General features: G+C 48.7%; 2 protein-coding genes across 2 annotated transcripts in view; both read right to left on the reverse strand.

The window, feature by feature from the left end:
- DENND2C (DENN/MADD domain containing 2C) overlaps positions 1 to 11,940 on the reverse strand; it is an 18,537-nt gene extending 6,597 nt beyond the window's left edge. Inside the window, exons 1-7 of the mRNA XM_009888477.1 lie at positions 11,132 to 11,940; positions 9,290 to 9,438; positions 8,623 to 8,735; positions 8,077 to 8,244; positions 5,218 to 5,314; positions 4,434 to 4,478; positions 1,779 to 1,966 (exon numbers count right to left, since the gene is read on the reverse strand). Coding sequence (XP_009886779.1) covers positions 1,779 to 1,966; positions 4,434 to 4,478; positions 5,218 to 5,314; positions 8,077 to 8,244; positions 8,623 to 8,735; positions 9,290 to 9,438; positions 11,132 to 11,940 — 1,569 coding nt within the window. The remainder of the gene's footprint in view (positions 1 to 1,778; positions 1,967 to 4,433; positions 4,479 to 5,217; positions 5,315 to 8,076; positions 8,245 to 8,622; positions 8,736 to 9,289; positions 9,439 to 11,131) is intronic.
- A 4,016-nt stretch (positions 11,941 to 15,956) lies between these two features.
- AMPD1 (adenosine monophosphate deaminase 1) overlaps positions 15,957 to 16,806 on the reverse strand; it is an 11,962-nt gene continuing 11,112 nt past the window's right edge. The window contains exon 14 of the mRNA XM_009888478.1: positions 15,957 to 16,217. Coding sequence (XP_009886780.1) covers positions 15,957 to 16,217 — 261 coding nt within the window. The remainder of the gene's footprint in view (positions 16,218 to 16,806) is intronic.

Raw genomic sequence — 16,806 nt, forward strand, 5'->3', positions numbered from 1 at the left:
AGAGTGTGTCTGAATCACATGTTCCAGTTACCATGTGTGGGCTTAAGTCAAATCCCTCAAAGACTTTTCATGCTCAAAACTGGGGCAAAAGGAAGGTTTTCATAGAATGGTTAAGAGTTCAAATAAGAGAGATCACATTTAAGTAGGAAATGTGCCTGAGAAGAGGAAAGTTTATTGCATAACGCTGATTTTAGACACTGTACTCTCAGTCACTGATCTGGGTTATTCCAGTGTCCCGGGCTGTGACAGCATGAAGGAGCCGTTAAGAAAACAGTACAGCATTTTCACAGAGTAACAGCTGTACAAAAGCTTTGATGTCCTTGGGCCTGCAGCCCAAAGAAGAGGGTGACAAGCAGAGTACTTGGAAGCAAGGCTATTTTTAGAAGGGAGACAAATCTGTAATCAGAACACCTCCATAATTGCTGGGCAATGTTTCCTGCAAAATCCCAACACGATAAACTGTCCTGTATAAGTCACTCACCAAAACACTTAAATTTGAGCAGAGGATAAATAAACACTGAGAAAATAATTTGTTTTGTTAGTGCATTTGTAAAAGCCAGTAAAGAGCCACATGGTACAGCTGGGTCTGATGGCTCGGGCAGCAGGAAAAGAACAATACACTGCCCTTCCCAAAGGCGATGAACAGATTGAGAGGTTCCACCAGGGAAAAGCTAAATCTGGTTACATTCCTTTCATCCTCTTAATACCCTGAAGTTTGCACTTTTAGCAGATATTTTTTATGTACGTTCAGTTTTACCCACTAAATTAAGACTTTGCACTCTTTCTGGTTGTAGACCCTTATTCATTTTGCGAATCCAAAACATTTACACATTTAAGACATTAGAGTTATTTGCACACAAATCCCTTATGCAGCTGGACACTATGGATCCTGCCGGAGTCCCACATAACTTCCCTTAATGAATCTGGCATCTCCCTCTCTATTTGGATGACATGCAAATTCCTTAATAATCTCTGGCATATTCCTGGTAGCACAGATAGAATTACTTGTTTTGTTCTGATTTTTTTGGGGGGGAAGGCAGCAGGTACAAGCCTAGACGATAACAACTGAATATTAACTTCAATCTGGAACCAGTGAAGCAAGCATCAAGGCTCCATCCTCTCAGCTTCTCAGTAACTACTGTGTACACCGAGTCATAATTCAGAGCCACACACCCGGCTTTGCCATCCATTTGAGCTGAACAGACAGAAAGAAAGCTTATTTCAAACGGCTTGTTGTAGCTAAGGTACTTTAACTTCTACAGTTCTCCTCAGCTTTCTGGGGGCTAGTACACATGGCTTTGCCATTTTAATTTTTTTTTTTCCCAGGGAAGTATAAATAAGCATAAAAGCCCTGTGATTCTAGTTCCTGTGCACCATCAGGCAAATTGCTTCACTCCTTGTTTATAAGTCACAGACTACCAGGACGAGGTCATGCCCGCTTTGGGAGCAGAGCACTGCACTCCCTCTCCTCTCCTGCAGGCTGCATCAGCAGTGTACCGCAGTACCGTGTGGCTTTACAGTATTTCCAGGCAATAAGAATTAGAGTTGCAGCCTTCCTAGTTCCAAAAAAAGACAGGAAAGTCATCAACAAGAGATTCAACGACTGCCCGGGGCTATACAGTAGTCTGTAACGGAGCAAGGTGCTTCATATTCCACACCTGTATGCTAACCAGCGGGCCAGCCTTACCAGTACAGAGTTTAGTAAGGGATGGACGCTTCAAGAAGAAATGAGCAGCTGCCGAGTGCGTGTTATGAGCAGGTTTCCACACAGCTCCTACCTTGCTGGGAAACTGCTGTATGATCTGTGGCGTGTAAGTCATCTCAGACGCCTTCTTGTGCAGTGACACCACCACAAAGAGCTCAAACAGCCGCTGCTCCTGAAGCTCTATCAAATCCCTCTCCAGAGTCTGGTAGTGTGGGTTCCTCTTGGAGGCTGGCTGCACCTGCAGCAGGCACCTGTGTCGCCCTGAAGAAAGGAACAAACCCAAAACCGGCCTGTGGCTGTCACTGCCACACACCTACAGGTCACAGAAGAGGACTCATCACCTCCTTGAGAAGGGGGAAGAGACGGGTGCTTTTGCCTAATCACTGCTGTGCCCTGCGGGACGTGGGCCCCCGTCAGCTCCTCCAGCACAGACCCCTTCGGGACAGAGCAGCGCTGCCCCACAGCAGCTCTGCAAATCCCTCTCGCCTGACAGCGAGCGTGCTCCTGACACGGACATGCCTTCCCCACGGCTGTGGGGGTGCAGCCCCCCACCCCCTTAGGCCACTCGCTGCTTGGCGCAATTTCCCCCCACCGGGGCCATGTAACAACCTGACATAAAACAGGGAAGAAAGCGAAGGGCAACGGACCAGAATGTTGTGGGAACCCCTGAGCGCCGCTGGTTCCCGCCTCCCCTGTCGCTTGGAGTGGATAATCGATCACCCCCTGACAGTACCTGGATCGCGGCACAAAGACGGGGGGCAATACCAGAACCACGAGATCTAGCAAGTTCTGGGCCTGGGCAACTGGTGGCATGTACCAGAACATCCCACTGCCCGAGTTGGGCCGGACTGGAAGAGTGCCTGGCGAAAGTCAGTTATCTCAGACCCCATAAATCGCGACTCCAGCGAGACCATTTGAGCTGTCCCGGACTGCAGAGGGCCACGGCCACATCTCCCCTGAGCCGGGACGCTCAGGCCAACAGCTGGAGGGTGACAGGGCCAAGGCGAGTCAACCTTCTCCAGTCTCCATTATTGCCTGCTGAGGAATGCCAACACTTTGTATTTACTCTAAACTCCAGAATTTTAACTATAGGCTGCCCCTCTTTCATCATCTATCTATCTATCTATGTGTTTCTAATATACACATCAGCTTTGACAAGTGTGGATGTTCATATATTTTACTGGATCCAAATACTTTCTGTCTCCTTATCTGCGTGTTTGTATGTTTTTGTGTCTATAAACATATATATTGGTTTTAGAAAAGGGGCACCCGTCGGCTCACTGGAGTCTCCCACTGTGCAGCGACCTCGGTCCTCGTAGCTAAAGACTCGGGTTGTGTGTGTGCAACTCCTTGAATGGTGCGTGTTTATATGTTTTGGTGTTTATACGAATATATTGATCTGAATACCTTATAGTAAGTTAGTGTGAATCTTGTCATTTTCAAATTCGTAATTAAGTAGCTGTTCAATTATTTTGTTAAATCACCTTGTAAACCCTTAAACTGGTTAATGATTAAGTGCTGCTAAAATTTAACCTCTTGATCTGCCTCAAATCATTAATAAATTTTGAATTGCTGCTAAATCATAACCGTGTCAAATATTTCCATCCGCGACACCTCAGAGCGCCGCGCCGCGTAAGGGTGAGGGGAGCCCGGCAGTGAGAAGCAGCACAGCTCCACCAGTTCGGTAACTGCCAGGCTGGAGCAGCTTCTCCTTAACGCAGCACAGGCGTTTGAGAGAGGTAGAGCCACTTTCCTGGCCAAGAAACCACCAGGCTGGGACGACCTGACAGGCAGTACGGGCTCACAAGCACAGGCACAGCACTCTGATGTAAGAAATTCCTGTGGCCCAGGCACCATGACACATTCCGGACACTTTGGAAACAACTTTTCATTCAGGCAGTGACTCAATCGCTATTTCTGCAGAGACTCTTCACTCCCCAGTACTTTCCTTAACATAAAAAGTGGATCTTTGCTGTCTACTCCAAGTTAAGGCCTCTGTATGCTCCCCTCCAAGGAATGAAACGTCTCAAACAATTCGATTGGTCTTTTTTGCTCGACACTTGCTTAGGGTCATAGCAGAGTCTCTCACCAGGGCTGCTGGCCAACCGTTGCCATTCCACATTCAAACCTTACCAGCATAGAAACTAAGACCTCGTTGGTCCTTCCCACACCAGCTAAAACCAAGCAGGTACTTCAAGTCTGTAGTTTGGGCCCACGATCAAACTCAGGACTGTGGAACCATACAAATAATAAATAACCAAGTGATGATTACAAATAATAAATAACCAAGTGATTTCTCCCCAGAGGAAAGGGTATTTCACAACACTGTATGTATAAAACAGAACCAAGGGAAGGAAGTAGGGGGAAAATAACTAGTCCCTTCCAACCCCTACCACTCTGTGGTACCGTGATTTAGCAGCAAAGGTGATCTAGGGACAACCCCCTGCAGGACATATCTTAGTTAACTGTGACTCTATCAACCCAAAAATGAATCTACTTCTACCAACTGGCAGATTAACGGCATTAAACGTCAAGGGCTCAGGAGAAGTGGCAGAAATAGAGGTTGATTTGTGACAGCAACAGCTCCCAGCCTTGGCCATGCTGCCTCTTAGATGTTCCCTTCTCGGTCTCGGCAGAAGTCACAACTAATCAGTGTGCTTACCCCATCTGAGCATTAGCCAAATGGGTAGCGCTATGGGGACAGGACCAGCCCCTATGAGTCACTCACTTTTTGGCTGATTTTCCGTATCACTTTCATTCCCACTGGTTTCACCTGAAACACACACAGTTTTCACTTATTAGCCATGCAGAAGGAAGACGGGCAACACCCAAAGTTGGGAAAGAGAGAGAACTTTAGACTCATCAGACCAACATCACTCAGGGCTGCCCACCTCTCCTGCTCAAAGCATCAGCAAAGAAGAGCTGGTACTGGCAAATGTGCTACAACAGTGCATTTCAAAAAGTGGAGCTGATATCAAGTCACTGTTTCCAGTAAACCACCTGTAGGTCAGGTGAACACAGGCAAAGAACAGAAACCAGGTAGTTATTAGATGCTGCTATAAAAGTTAACAGAGTTGCTGAACAAGATATGCTCTAAAGACTATACCATGGCTACAAAATCGTAAGAACATGAGAATATCACTTTAGAGGCACAAAAGCAATGAGTGGAGTAGTCAGAGGTAGTTCTTGTGCCAAGTGGTTATGTGGGGAATTTTGGGGTTTGTTCTGATTTTTTTTAAAAAGCACTTTTAACCAGCAGCCCAGCTCTTTGGGAATCACAGTGGAATCTTCCATTTGTGACAGTGTTAAACTTGGGTTAGGCAAGTGTTTCCAATCCTACTGGTGCTGAAAGCTCAACAGTGCAAGACATGGGGTTTAGCACTGTTGAGTCGGCCCAGCAGGAGCTGCAGGAGGTGGTGGTGCCTGGCCTGTGAGCAGGACCCCAGGACACGCAGGAACTGTGCCTCTCAAGAGGTTTATAGCAAAGACAATACTGCTGGAGACCTCTATACCTTTCACTGGAGGCGCTTCTCTCCCAGCAGGACTGAGCAACTTCACCCTCTTCTTTCCACGCTTAGAATCAAAGATCTCCTGTACTTTTAGTACCAGCTGAAATCCAGAGCAGAAGCAGAGGTTAATGTGGGGGTGCAGAAAAGGGCCCAGGTACCAAGAGGACGGCAGCCCAACAGCCGCCATCTGGCACCGCAGCACTGGGGAAAGGCTGCTTGAGTCCTGCCAGCGACTCAGAGACTGCTTGCTCCAGTACTTCTCGCACAGCTCACTGAATAATGAATGAGCACAGAATTTCTGCTATGAGAGAGAGATTACTGTTAGCACAACTCAAAGCTGACACCAAACTGTACAAGCATTCTGGAAGTTATCATACTTTGCTTACCAAACAGATAGCCGAAGCACCAACGTGTCTGGCATCAGAACTCCATTTTCTATTAGAGATGCCAACTGCAAAGGCACTTGCAAGAATACCTTATTAACACTCCACCACAAAGGACCCTGAACTCCACATGCTCTCAAGCATCCCATTTCTTTCCAAGCCCAGAAAAAGCAGAGCTGTCTCAGTGTAGCTGGGGGTTTGGGTTTTGTTTATTTGTTTGGTTTGGTTTTTTAAGTCTGCTTCTGTAGTTGGATGTCAGACAGCTAGAGTAGGTTCTCCAAAGCACCATGTTGGCACAGAACAAAGCTGCTCTAAGCAGTCATTGTCCCCAAGTAGTTTGCTGAAATGAAAGGATTATGTGCTTTAATTTTGCATAGGTGAAGAAAGACAGTGGGACATAATAACGGGCCTATGCTGCAGGGACACCACAGACCTGGTCCCCTGGAAGAAAAAATTTGGAAACAAACATAACCCAATGCAGACTGAGCTACAGGCATGAAAGACGGGTCACCATTCAGACATTCCAAGTCACGCAGTTAACCTTCCTTACACTGCTCACAACAGCATTTAAAGCAAAATCCTAATGCTTCCTGTTACTCCCATCACAGGTCTCTGGACTCCGCTCTCAGCTGCCAGGCGTACAATGCTGCGGGTGGCTGCCTGATTCTGCATGTCAAAGGCGGCTATCGGCTATCGCTTCATTGTGAAGAAGGATTTACGCTAAATGCAGTAAGCAGGTCAAGTTGATTCTTGTCTCAAGCTAAGAATTCATTATGTGCTCCCACTGAATGTAGGAGGGTGGAGCCCAGCTATTTGTCACCACAAATACTGCATAAAAAGGAAGATACTCAGCAAGAGAACCTGTTTTTCAGCTCAAACCTTTATCCCCAACTCAGCAAACTAGTCTTAGGCTCTTCTCCTTTTCAGATCTATTTCTCCCCATTCTCTGCATTAGCATGAGGCTGCAAGGAAGAAAACAACCCACAGCAGAAAGTAGCGCTTCTCCAGCAAAATCTGCCTTCTTTCCCCTCTACCATACAGCCTTACCTAGAGGATTCCCATTTCTGTTCTGATTTTTGTGCAGTTGAATCACCAGTGAAAGATATAGGGTGTGTTTAAGGCAGCTATGTGCTTCTTAAGCAATAAGTAAGTTTTTTCTTTTTAGACTCCAATCCTTTTCACAATCTCTCAAGCAATCTTGGCTCAATTCCTTGTGAGCAAAAAGAGAAAAGTGTGCTCCCTGCATGTAAATTGTTACCAGATTTTTGAAATAGGCTTTGGAGAATGTTTTCTTTTCCCCTTCCAAATGAAAGATACTCTCCATCACAGCATTTTTACAATCTTGCCATCTCCTTCTTGATTTTCCAGGCCTACAGTTCGTTTAAGAACACATAGTGAAGTTGCTTGTTACTTTAAAGTACTTAATGCTTGAAAAGTATTTTGCAGCTTTCCAACTCTGCCTCTCAGTCTTGTGCAATTTCAGCAAATACACCCAATTTTCACAAGAAACAACAATCTGCAGAAGTCAAATGATTTTACCGTGGCAAAAGTAAGTTGTTGCCACTACCACAACTGGAATCTGAGTGCCATGCACAAAGTGCCACTACAGTCAAAGCTGCAGCTGTCCTAGAGCACATGCTGCATTTTAACACTGAGGCATGAGGTAACCGATATCTAGAAAGTTTCCCAAGGCATCAAATGAGAATTACAACGGAATCCTCTATCGGATTAAAAGCCTTTCTCACTACTCTGGCCTCGGAAGCATCTCTGCCTTTGCACAGAAGCAGGAGTGGCCAGGGGCAGCTGAGGGGAGAATGGACTTATCCCTAAAAGCTGCTCTTCACCTCCAGGCTATGAAACAGCTGCAAGTGTATGTTCCTGATGGCAAGTTAATAACTCCAAGCCGACATGCCAAGTCACCCAGGGCCCGGCCAGCTGCCCACAACAGCCCCACACTGTCAGCCGTATAACAACTCGGTGCCTGCAGCCACAGTGTAAGGGTCAGTCTGAGAAGTCATCATCAGCAAGGGACACAGTTCTACAGAGCTGACCCTTCAGCTCACAGAGAGCTTCCTTGCATTCCTGTACTGCATTCAGCACAAAATCAACATTATTACACTTCATGGAAGCATTGGGAACAAGGCTTAAATGACAACACACAAGAAAGAGCTAGTATTCACACAGCACTGATCTGCAGGTCAACACCTAGTACTCTCTTTGCCGAGTCTTGGCCAACAAAATCACCGCTGCCCCAACTAGAACTGGCACTCTGTTTTTTGATCCCTGAACACCCACCCTGCTACTTGGAAGGGAAATGGTTTGAGCAGGGTCACTAGTCCACATGTACAGCAGTGCTAAACAGCATACCTGCCAACACACAGTTCTATGACCACTTACAAAGCACTTTAGAAGGTGCTAGACCAAGCAACAAGGGTTTGAAACGCCACTCAAGAAGTAATGTTTCATGCTTAAATCTCACCCAGGGCGAGTTCTTTCTCTTGCTAGCAGCCTCTACTGCTTGGAACACCTTCCACTCGGTCAGTGTGACAGGCAGGGTTGTGTCCTTCACCATTTTCCCTTGGAAACTTGTCTGGGAGGGCTTTAGCTCAAGAGTCTTGCGACTGAGGAAGGGAGGTTTTGGGGGAGGCTAGAAAACAGAAGAGATGGTTAAGCATAGGATTAAGTTTTGGTCCAAGCTCAGAGTCAAAAGAGTCACATTACAAATGATAAACTTCCTGCAGCCTCCTGCTCTACCAAGCTCTCCATCCCACCCCCACCCCACACGCTCAATCATCTCATCAACATGCTCTTGTTCCAATTCTTTCGCTCCTTAGCAGCTTAATCAACTGCCACTGCCATGGCTGTTCATTATCATTTACATTAATAACAAACAATAAAACATAAGGAAAACCAATAACGTAGCAGTGGGGAATGGGGACCGGGGGAGAGCACAAAACAGGGCCCTTGTGAGGATGACCCTCTGTGACAATTTACATGACATGACAATTTAATCCCCTCACCCTACCTTGGGAGCCCTGATGGTGCTCCGGGGGGGCCGTAGCTTCCAGATAGATGGGACCTTCCACAAGGGTAAGGGCAGTGCTCTGACATCTTCATAGGGGTTCTCTTTTGCAGGACCTGGAAAAATCATTGGACGGGGGATTTATGAAAGGAGATAATGTCCTAAATACTTGCAAGGGATGTAAGCAGGGAGAGTGTGCAGTTGTCTGCCAAGCCTTAACAGGGTCTGAGAAAGACCTGGTTTAAGACGCATTAGGTTCCCACCACTTAAAGATCCTTCCAACCCACTGCCATCAACTTGGCAAGCTGTACATGGACTCAGCAAAACAAAACACTTCTACCACTGCAGAGAAAGTAGCTCTATCACAAAGCAGGTAATTTTGTCAGCATTCATACTGATCTCTGTGCAGCACTCGAGCAAAGCATTTGAAGAGCTAATAAAGAAATCAGTTTAGCACCGGCCAATTCTAGCAACCTTCCGTGATATCTGAAATCACGCTGTTCACATCCAGACAGTTACTAACATCAACAAGAATCCCAGATGGGGAAGACCTTAAAAGTCACAGAGCTGGAAAGGGCCTCAATGCATTCTCATCTTCATTCCTCCCGCCCCAGCAAATTTGCTACCCTTAAATAAAGTGAGCGCATCCCCCAGAAGCACAAGCACATACAGATAATGTCCTCGTAGATGTTGTCTTCTGACTGTGTGTAGACGAGCCTGGATCCTGTAGTGCCATTTGTCTCTTCTCGAAGTCTGTGGGAGTTGGTGGTTGCCATGCGGTTGCGGAAGCCCTGGATGTCTTCAAACTCAAAAGATTTCCTAGAGGAAAACCAGCGTAACTTCTCCTAAAGGCATCTGCATGTACCAGCGAGTTTCTGTCTCCAGTCCACGCAGAGTATGGTCCTCCTTGGGGCCATCAAGCACATGGATGCTCCACTCTGGACTCTCTGATTTCCAAGTGGTGGGGTTTAACCCCAGACGGCAGCTCAGCCCCACACAGCCACTCACTCGCTCTCGCCCAGCGGGATTGGGGAGAGAATCAGAAGGGTAAAAGTGAGAAAATGCGTGGGACAAGAAAAAGGCGGTTTAATAGGTAAAGCAAAAGCTGCGCACACAAGCAAAGCCAAAGAAGGGATTCGTTCACTGCTCCCCCTCAGCAGGCAGGTGTTCAGCCATCTCCAGGAAAGCAGGGCTCCATCACGCATAACGGCGACTTGGGAAGACAAACACCATCACTCCAAATGTCACCCCCCTTCCTCCTTTTTCCCCCAATTTTTACTGCTGAGCACAACACCATATGGTCTGGGATATCCCTCTGGTCAGTTGGGGTCAGCTGTCCCGGCTGTGTCCCCTTCCAGCTGCTTGCGCACCCCCAGCCTGCTCGCTGGTGGGGCAGCGTGAGAAGCAGAAAAGGCCTTGAGGCTGTGTAAGCGCTGCTCAGCAATAACTAAAACACTGGTGTGTTATCAATACCATTTTCATCATGAATCCAAAACATAGCATCACACAAGCTACTATGAAAAAAGTTAACTCTATCCCAGCCAAAACTAGCACACCAAGCGAGTCCTACTCACTTACTCTGGGAGATTTTTAAATTAAAAATAAAGTTGGAGGCTCCATGGCCAAGCACACTGCAAGCAGGTATGGCGAGTCCCATCCTGTCACAGAGGCAAGAACCCAAAACATGTTTTGCAGACTAAGCACTTGAAGCAATACTCAGAATGAGGGCACTGCTTTCTACTGGACCTCTCCTACTGCTCACGCTAAGGGTGTTATTGCATTTGTGAGGTTGCTTTTTCATACACTTGGCCTCCATTTCAGAATTACGGCACAGAAGTCACAAAGGAGACGGCAGGGATTTAGCCCATCGTCATAAAATTTTGTTTGTTGCTGCACAGTTTGCCACTGTGAAAGAAGGTTTCAGGAGTCCTGGCCACATCCCCACTCTAACGCTCACGCTGCTCTCCAGCACAGCTGCCCGAGGCAGCTCATCGGTCAGCAGAACGAGCACCAAGCCATCTCAGAGGTTTTTTACTCTGTAACGAGACCTGCATATGCGAAAGAGGGAACAGCAGCCAAACCTACTGCAACAACTGACGGCCGCCAACTTTAAGCGACAAGTGAATCTTTCACTCACAGGAAAGCAGCTGTACTGACCCAAGAGAAAGCTATTCTGTAATCCAGAAATTGCAGCTGAGGACAAGCACAGGGCAAGAAGCAGGCAGCACTCTCCCTGGGGCCAGAATATTGTCACTCAGCTCTGCTTTAAGGTGTGGGATGCACATCTGTTTGGAGCTTTTGGCCTTCTTTGCAAGACTATCAGCAGCAAAAGCAGTGCATTCACGATGCCAGAAAGGGGATACTTTCATCCAGAAATATCCCCTCCCCATCAACAGGGGCATCATCAGTACTAGCACCTCCACAAGGAGATCGTGGCAAGCAAGCTGCTTAAACCCATCTAGAAACTGATTTAAGGAAACACGTTTCAGACATGAGAGATGAATCAATGTACCTCTGGGTTCTCCCTCTGATCCTCGTGCTGGCTATTCTCTTCTCAGGATTGTTGGAGGAAGACACCAAGTCTCCTCCATGCTGTTTCTGTAGGGGAGCTTCCCTGGTAGCACTGGCATCGCTACAGCTACTAGCACCCTTTTCTGCAAGATAGCGGAAAGTCCTGCGGGGCTTGGGTGGTGGGACAGCAGCTGACTCCTCCTCTTGCCCCTCAGCCTCAGAGTAAATGCTTTTCAAGCTCCTCTCTGCCCTGCAGAGAGAGTCCACTCCTTTGATTTTAAGTTCCTGTTCCGTGGAGCCACACCTCCCTTGCTTTCTCTGAAGGTCCAAGGGAAATGGTGGGGCTTTGCCAGGCAGAAGGGGATCTACTCTCCTCCACAGATCTTGTGAGGTATAGAAGTTCCCTGGGGGCAGTGTCACTCCTGGGTCAAGGAAGTCTGCTTGCCAGACTCCTTTCTGCTTGGCTTGGGATGCTAGGCTGCATGCACAGGGCTTGAAGACACCACAGTCATCAGTCTGCAAGCAGCTCCGTGCATCTTCCCTGAAGTCCAAACCAAGGCTCTTTGGATCTTTGGACCCAGTCTTTCTGCCCTTCTCTGCATGTTCTGGCTTCACCTTGGGTAAAGCATCGCAGCTGGGATCATACTTTACTCCAAAGTCCTTCAGCTGCTGTTTCTCTTTGCTGGAGCACCCTCGTGTCCTCCCCTCCCACTGGGAGATCTTCTGTTTGATGTTGCGGCAGTGGCTCCGGGAGAGGGTCTGCACAGCAGAGCGGGAGAAGCTACTCTCCACTGCCCCTGTTGGGTGCATGGCAAGTGCCAATGTGCTTAAAAACACCCCATCTCCAGCCGTGTCCAGGTCCACCCGTGTCCTGCACACATCAAGTTGGCACAAGACTCCAAAGCACCTAGCAGTGTCCAAGAGCCCCTGGGTGTCAGCTCTGCAAGGACTGCCTGCCAGCACGACCTGCGGACAAAAAGAAGAAAAGAACCATCAGTTGCACTCCAGCCACGCACACCACCAGGAACTCTCAGCTGCTCTCTGGCAATTGCTGAAGAACATTCCTCCCCAAATCACATGTTCAAGACCGGCTTCCAGAGTGCGCTCCCCACAAAGCTTGTTGCTGTAGCACACATCTGGGAGGGATAACAAAAGGAAGTAGAGGTCTCGCTGGCTTAAGAAACAAACAAAACACCACAACAGGAACAAGACACAGCCAGGGATCCCAAGGGTCCAAACTCAAGGAAATTATTTAATGGCAGAGGAACGCAGCAGCAGAGCCCGTCTGCAGCAGAGCACTCAGACAGCCCCAGGTTCCTTCCTCGCACCGACGCAGGACAGGCGGGAGTGCTCCCTTTCTCCTGATGCTCTGTGCTGCTCAGAGCACCTCAGGCAGCACATCGCCAACCCGCTGCAGCACGGTGTCTCCACCAGAGCTCCCTACACAGCAGAAACACAGCAAGGTACAAGATAGCACGCCAGCTCTGCAGAAAGAGAGCCACATCTACTTCTCCAGAGGGTCAGCAGCAGCAGGACATCTGCCGCTTCACACAGGAGGACCAGGACAGTTGTGAGGACTGGAGAAGAGCCCAACTGCAGTCCTCATTCCAGAAGTACTCTCCTGCTGCACAACACAAGTAAAAACCTGTCTGATGTTCTTCTTGTCAACACCTGACCTAAATTTGCCACCAGAGAGACTGAAGGGCAGTGGTGCCCAGCCTGTGGCTTGCAGCCAGGGGATGTTTTAAAAGGCATCCGACAGAGGCCAAAGGGCAGACAAAACTGACGAGGCCCAACCAGCAACTGAGAAGCACGGTGGAGCAGCACAGCCCCAGCCAGCACACAGGTTCCGGTGAGACTATCTCCGCAGTGCTGCCTCTGCTTCGGCTCCCTGACAAATCCCCAGAGCTCAAGCAGTTCACCCAGCGCTCAAGCAATCACCTGACGGCAGCATCCAGAGCTACACAGACCCGTATGCACAAACAGGATGCACACGGAGTTCATTTCTCCTCCTGCAGCATAAACCTACCAAGTAATATTACTCATCCAGCCAGTGAAGCTCCATGCACCAGCTGGAGAAGCAGTATTACTTAGAAGGTGAAGCAATAAGCTTCACTTACCTAAGAAGCCATTCAGTCTTGAGTGCAACAGAGAAGGTCTTTCCCAGGCATGTCATTGATCTTTGAACTACCAGATACAACTAGAAATACATGGCTCCAGGCTCATCTCAGACACAGACAGCAGAGCACAAGCTTAAAGCACCCGACGTTCTCTCCTGCTCAGTGCTGCTCCACCAGCCACAGCCCTGAACTCTATCTTCCAAAATAACCAACCGAGGAGAAGAATGCCACCCTTCACCTGTCCAGGCTTGCAGGACAGGTGGCTGCTATCAAGAACTAGGCATTTAATCTAAGCTCATCACACGAGCCAGGGCACGGGTAGAGACTGATCTTTGGTGAAGAAAGAGCAGACTGGGGTGGTCTGATCCAAAGCTAAGTAACCCTCAGACACAGTCCAAGATAGGCCAAAACACAGCTTAGGGACACAAAACTGGTAGAGGCCACCCGAGTCAGGCAGTCAGCACCTGCATCTTGGGGACCACACGCATCACTCCTTTCACAAACTAACCAGACTTAACGTGACTGCTGCTCTCCTGACCTCTCCTTCCAAACTCCTTCAGTGGCTCTAGGATGCTTCCCAGTATTTCCACAGAGGACAAATTTATCACCTCTACTGCATTAGTACTTACAGCAGTTCGGTGTAGTCCAGAATAACGAATTATTTCATTGAAAGCACTAGTTTTGGGTGAATAGAAATTAAATAATTTCTAGACAAAGTATCACCCATTCCTCCCAAAAGACAGCCTTTCTGATCCACGCTGTTTGAAGACAGCTTCCATATCTTTATCCCAAGCAGAAGAATGAGGCACAGTCACATCACATGATAGGAAGCCCTGACTCTTTTTCCAATTCCGAAAGCAAGAGAACACGCTAAGCATTTTCCATGGAAAGTCTCAAGACAATTCCATTTCCTGAAACCACATGCTCAAGGAGAGAATGCTGCCAGTGCCGTTCAAGAATAAAATACTCTTTTATGCTGAGGTCAAGCCCACGCATCGCAGGTGCTGCCGGTACCCCACAACCCCCCCTTACCAGGCTCACACCGGCAACTGGTTAGCTAAACAAAGGCACTAACACACCACCTTACCTTATACTGCTGCACACCAGGCATGAGAACATGCGAATCACTGACTTGGCAAGCCCATGCAGTTCTGAAGTGATCTGTTGCTCCTTTTATGAGAGCCGTGCAGTTCTAACCACCCAAGAGACCTCCTTGTCATCAAGCCTCCTGTGCTGGTAGCCAAATAAAAGACAGTTTCTGGTCTTCTGAAGTCTAAGGAAGCCGCCAGCTCAGTCCTGGAGGGATGACGGGACAACGACCACAGCAGAAAGGACCCTTCCAGAGTTCTCAGCTACTCCCACTCTATTCAGCTCCATAACAAACCTGAAGCTTTTCTGACCAAAACTCTGCCATGCTGATGCCTAAAGGACACGGGCAGTACCAAACAAGCAGATTTTATATCAAAATAAGTAACACTTCAGGAATGTGGCATGCTTAGTCATTTCCATCTCGATACAAAGCAACTCTAGTTATTAACTCGTTCAAAGCTTCTGCGTATCGTGCTGAGGAATGGAGTTCCACCTCATCAGACCCATGGCCATGTAAAGCACAGCCCCTGGACACAGTAAATGCAATGCTAATCTTAATTACATGGCAAAAGGAGGTTAAGCCTGACCTCTGCCATGGGTCCTAAGACTTTTGTACTGATGAGAAAGATGTATCTGTATCTTTCAACTTACAGTCTTTTTCTGAAGTGATGAAATTCTGTTTCTTGAAAGTAAGCTTTTACCCATGCTTAAAAAAAAGCCCAAACACTTTAAACGTGTAAGCCCTAAAGGCTTTTATACCAGAGGACACACGGGCAGAACCCACAACGTACTATTTTAGAGTCATGGTTTTTTAACCTGACTCACAGTATGCGAACGCTCAGGTTAGCAACACTGAGAACAGCAGTTGACTCAGACTGGAGCTGACTGCACGCCCCAGGAATGCTGCAGCTTCACACATGACCCAAGGTGGGGACAGAAAGAAAGTTAAACATGAGCTATCCTGCTGCCGTTTCTCGGTGCAACTGTCAGAGGTGAGGCTCCAGGCTTCCCTCAGGGCTGACATCACCATAAAGCCATGACCCCCTTTACGTTACAAGGGCCACCACAGATAGGCTGTGTGGGGTCACAACAACCGGCCACTCTGTCCTTTGTAGAAGTCTAAGCAGCGTGGAGGCAGCCGCCCCAGCAGGTTCAGAGGGTGAAGACCAAGGCAGCACCAGAAAACCTCTGACACACACCCAGATAACATGTTCCCAGAGCTGCAGGGAATGAGCCACATCCATACCAGAAGACTGAGAGAATTTTGCCAAGCAGCAATGCACAGTGCTAGGACTCAGTGCTGCAGGACAGATCCCCAACCAGCTGGTGCAAGTAGGAATGTTTTACACGGCTGCCACCGTTTATTCCCACCATACCCAACACCCTCAGACATTCTCTGCACATGCCTTCTCTTCAAGGCAAACTGGAGCACACAGCCCAAGAGCCATCCTTTTTGGGACAGGGCACGCAAAATCTTCCAGGATCCATTTCTTCACTCACCACATCCTATCCCTGCAGGAGTTTAGCTTCCAAATGCTCAGATAGTAACCAACTCGCTCAATCCTGCCTGCAAGCCCCTGAAGAGACAACCAGTCTGAGTAGTGACCGACAGACACATCACACCCCTGGGGAGCCACCGGGGTCCTGGCCCCGGTCAAGACACATCCATTGCTCTAGCAAATACCCTGCTTCAGCCTTTCCCTCACTCGCCCGCCTGCGACTGCGTGGCCGCCTGGACCACACTCCTGCACCTCCCCTCCGGCTGCCAGAGCCCGCGAAGGACAGCACGCCGCTTCTGCAGCAGCTTTGCCTTCCTCTGCTCCACTCTCTGTCCCACACAGCAAGGTCACCACGCACCCACTCCTCTCTTCCGTAACTCTGACAGGGACAGCAGAAAGCACAACCGCCATTGCCCAAACGCACATTTCCAGGGGCTGTTTTTCCCACAACTCCTCTTCTACTTTTCTTCCGTCATTACGGCTGATGCAAGTGCCGGCTGCCCAGAGGAAGAGCTCCCACCACTACCGGGGCGCTCTCAGTCGTGGCAGCCAGGTGCCCACTCGGGCTGTGTTCAGCCATGCTCCCTGCAACGGGGGGTCTGCGCAGTGAACGGGAAAGGCGAGGGGAGACTGCTCCTGCATGCCGGCCTACACCCCATGCCCCAGGCCATCACCGCCACGAAGGACCCTGCCTACAGCACCACAGCCTGCTAGGAAAGGATTTACCCTAAAGAAACTCTGTACAGAATCACAGTGGCTGAGGTGGAAGAGTACCTCTGGAGGTCACCTTGTCCAACCCCCTGAGCTGGTTGCCCAGGACCACGTTTGGATGGCTTCTGACTATGTCCAAGGATGGAGACTCCACCACCTCCCCCGGCAACCCGTGCCAACGCTCGGTCACCCGCACAGTGAAAAAGTGTTTCCTGATGTTCAAGAGGGAACGTCCCGTGTGTCAGTGTGTGTCTGTC

Source organism: Charadrius vociferus, unplaced genomic scaffold (genome assembly GCF_000708025.1).
Source record: "Charadrius vociferus isolate BGI_N301 unplaced genomic scaffold, ASM70802v2 scaffold1077, whole genome shotgun sequence".
NCBI lineage: Eukaryota > Metazoa > Chordata > Aves > Charadriiformes > Charadriidae > Charadrius > Charadrius vociferus.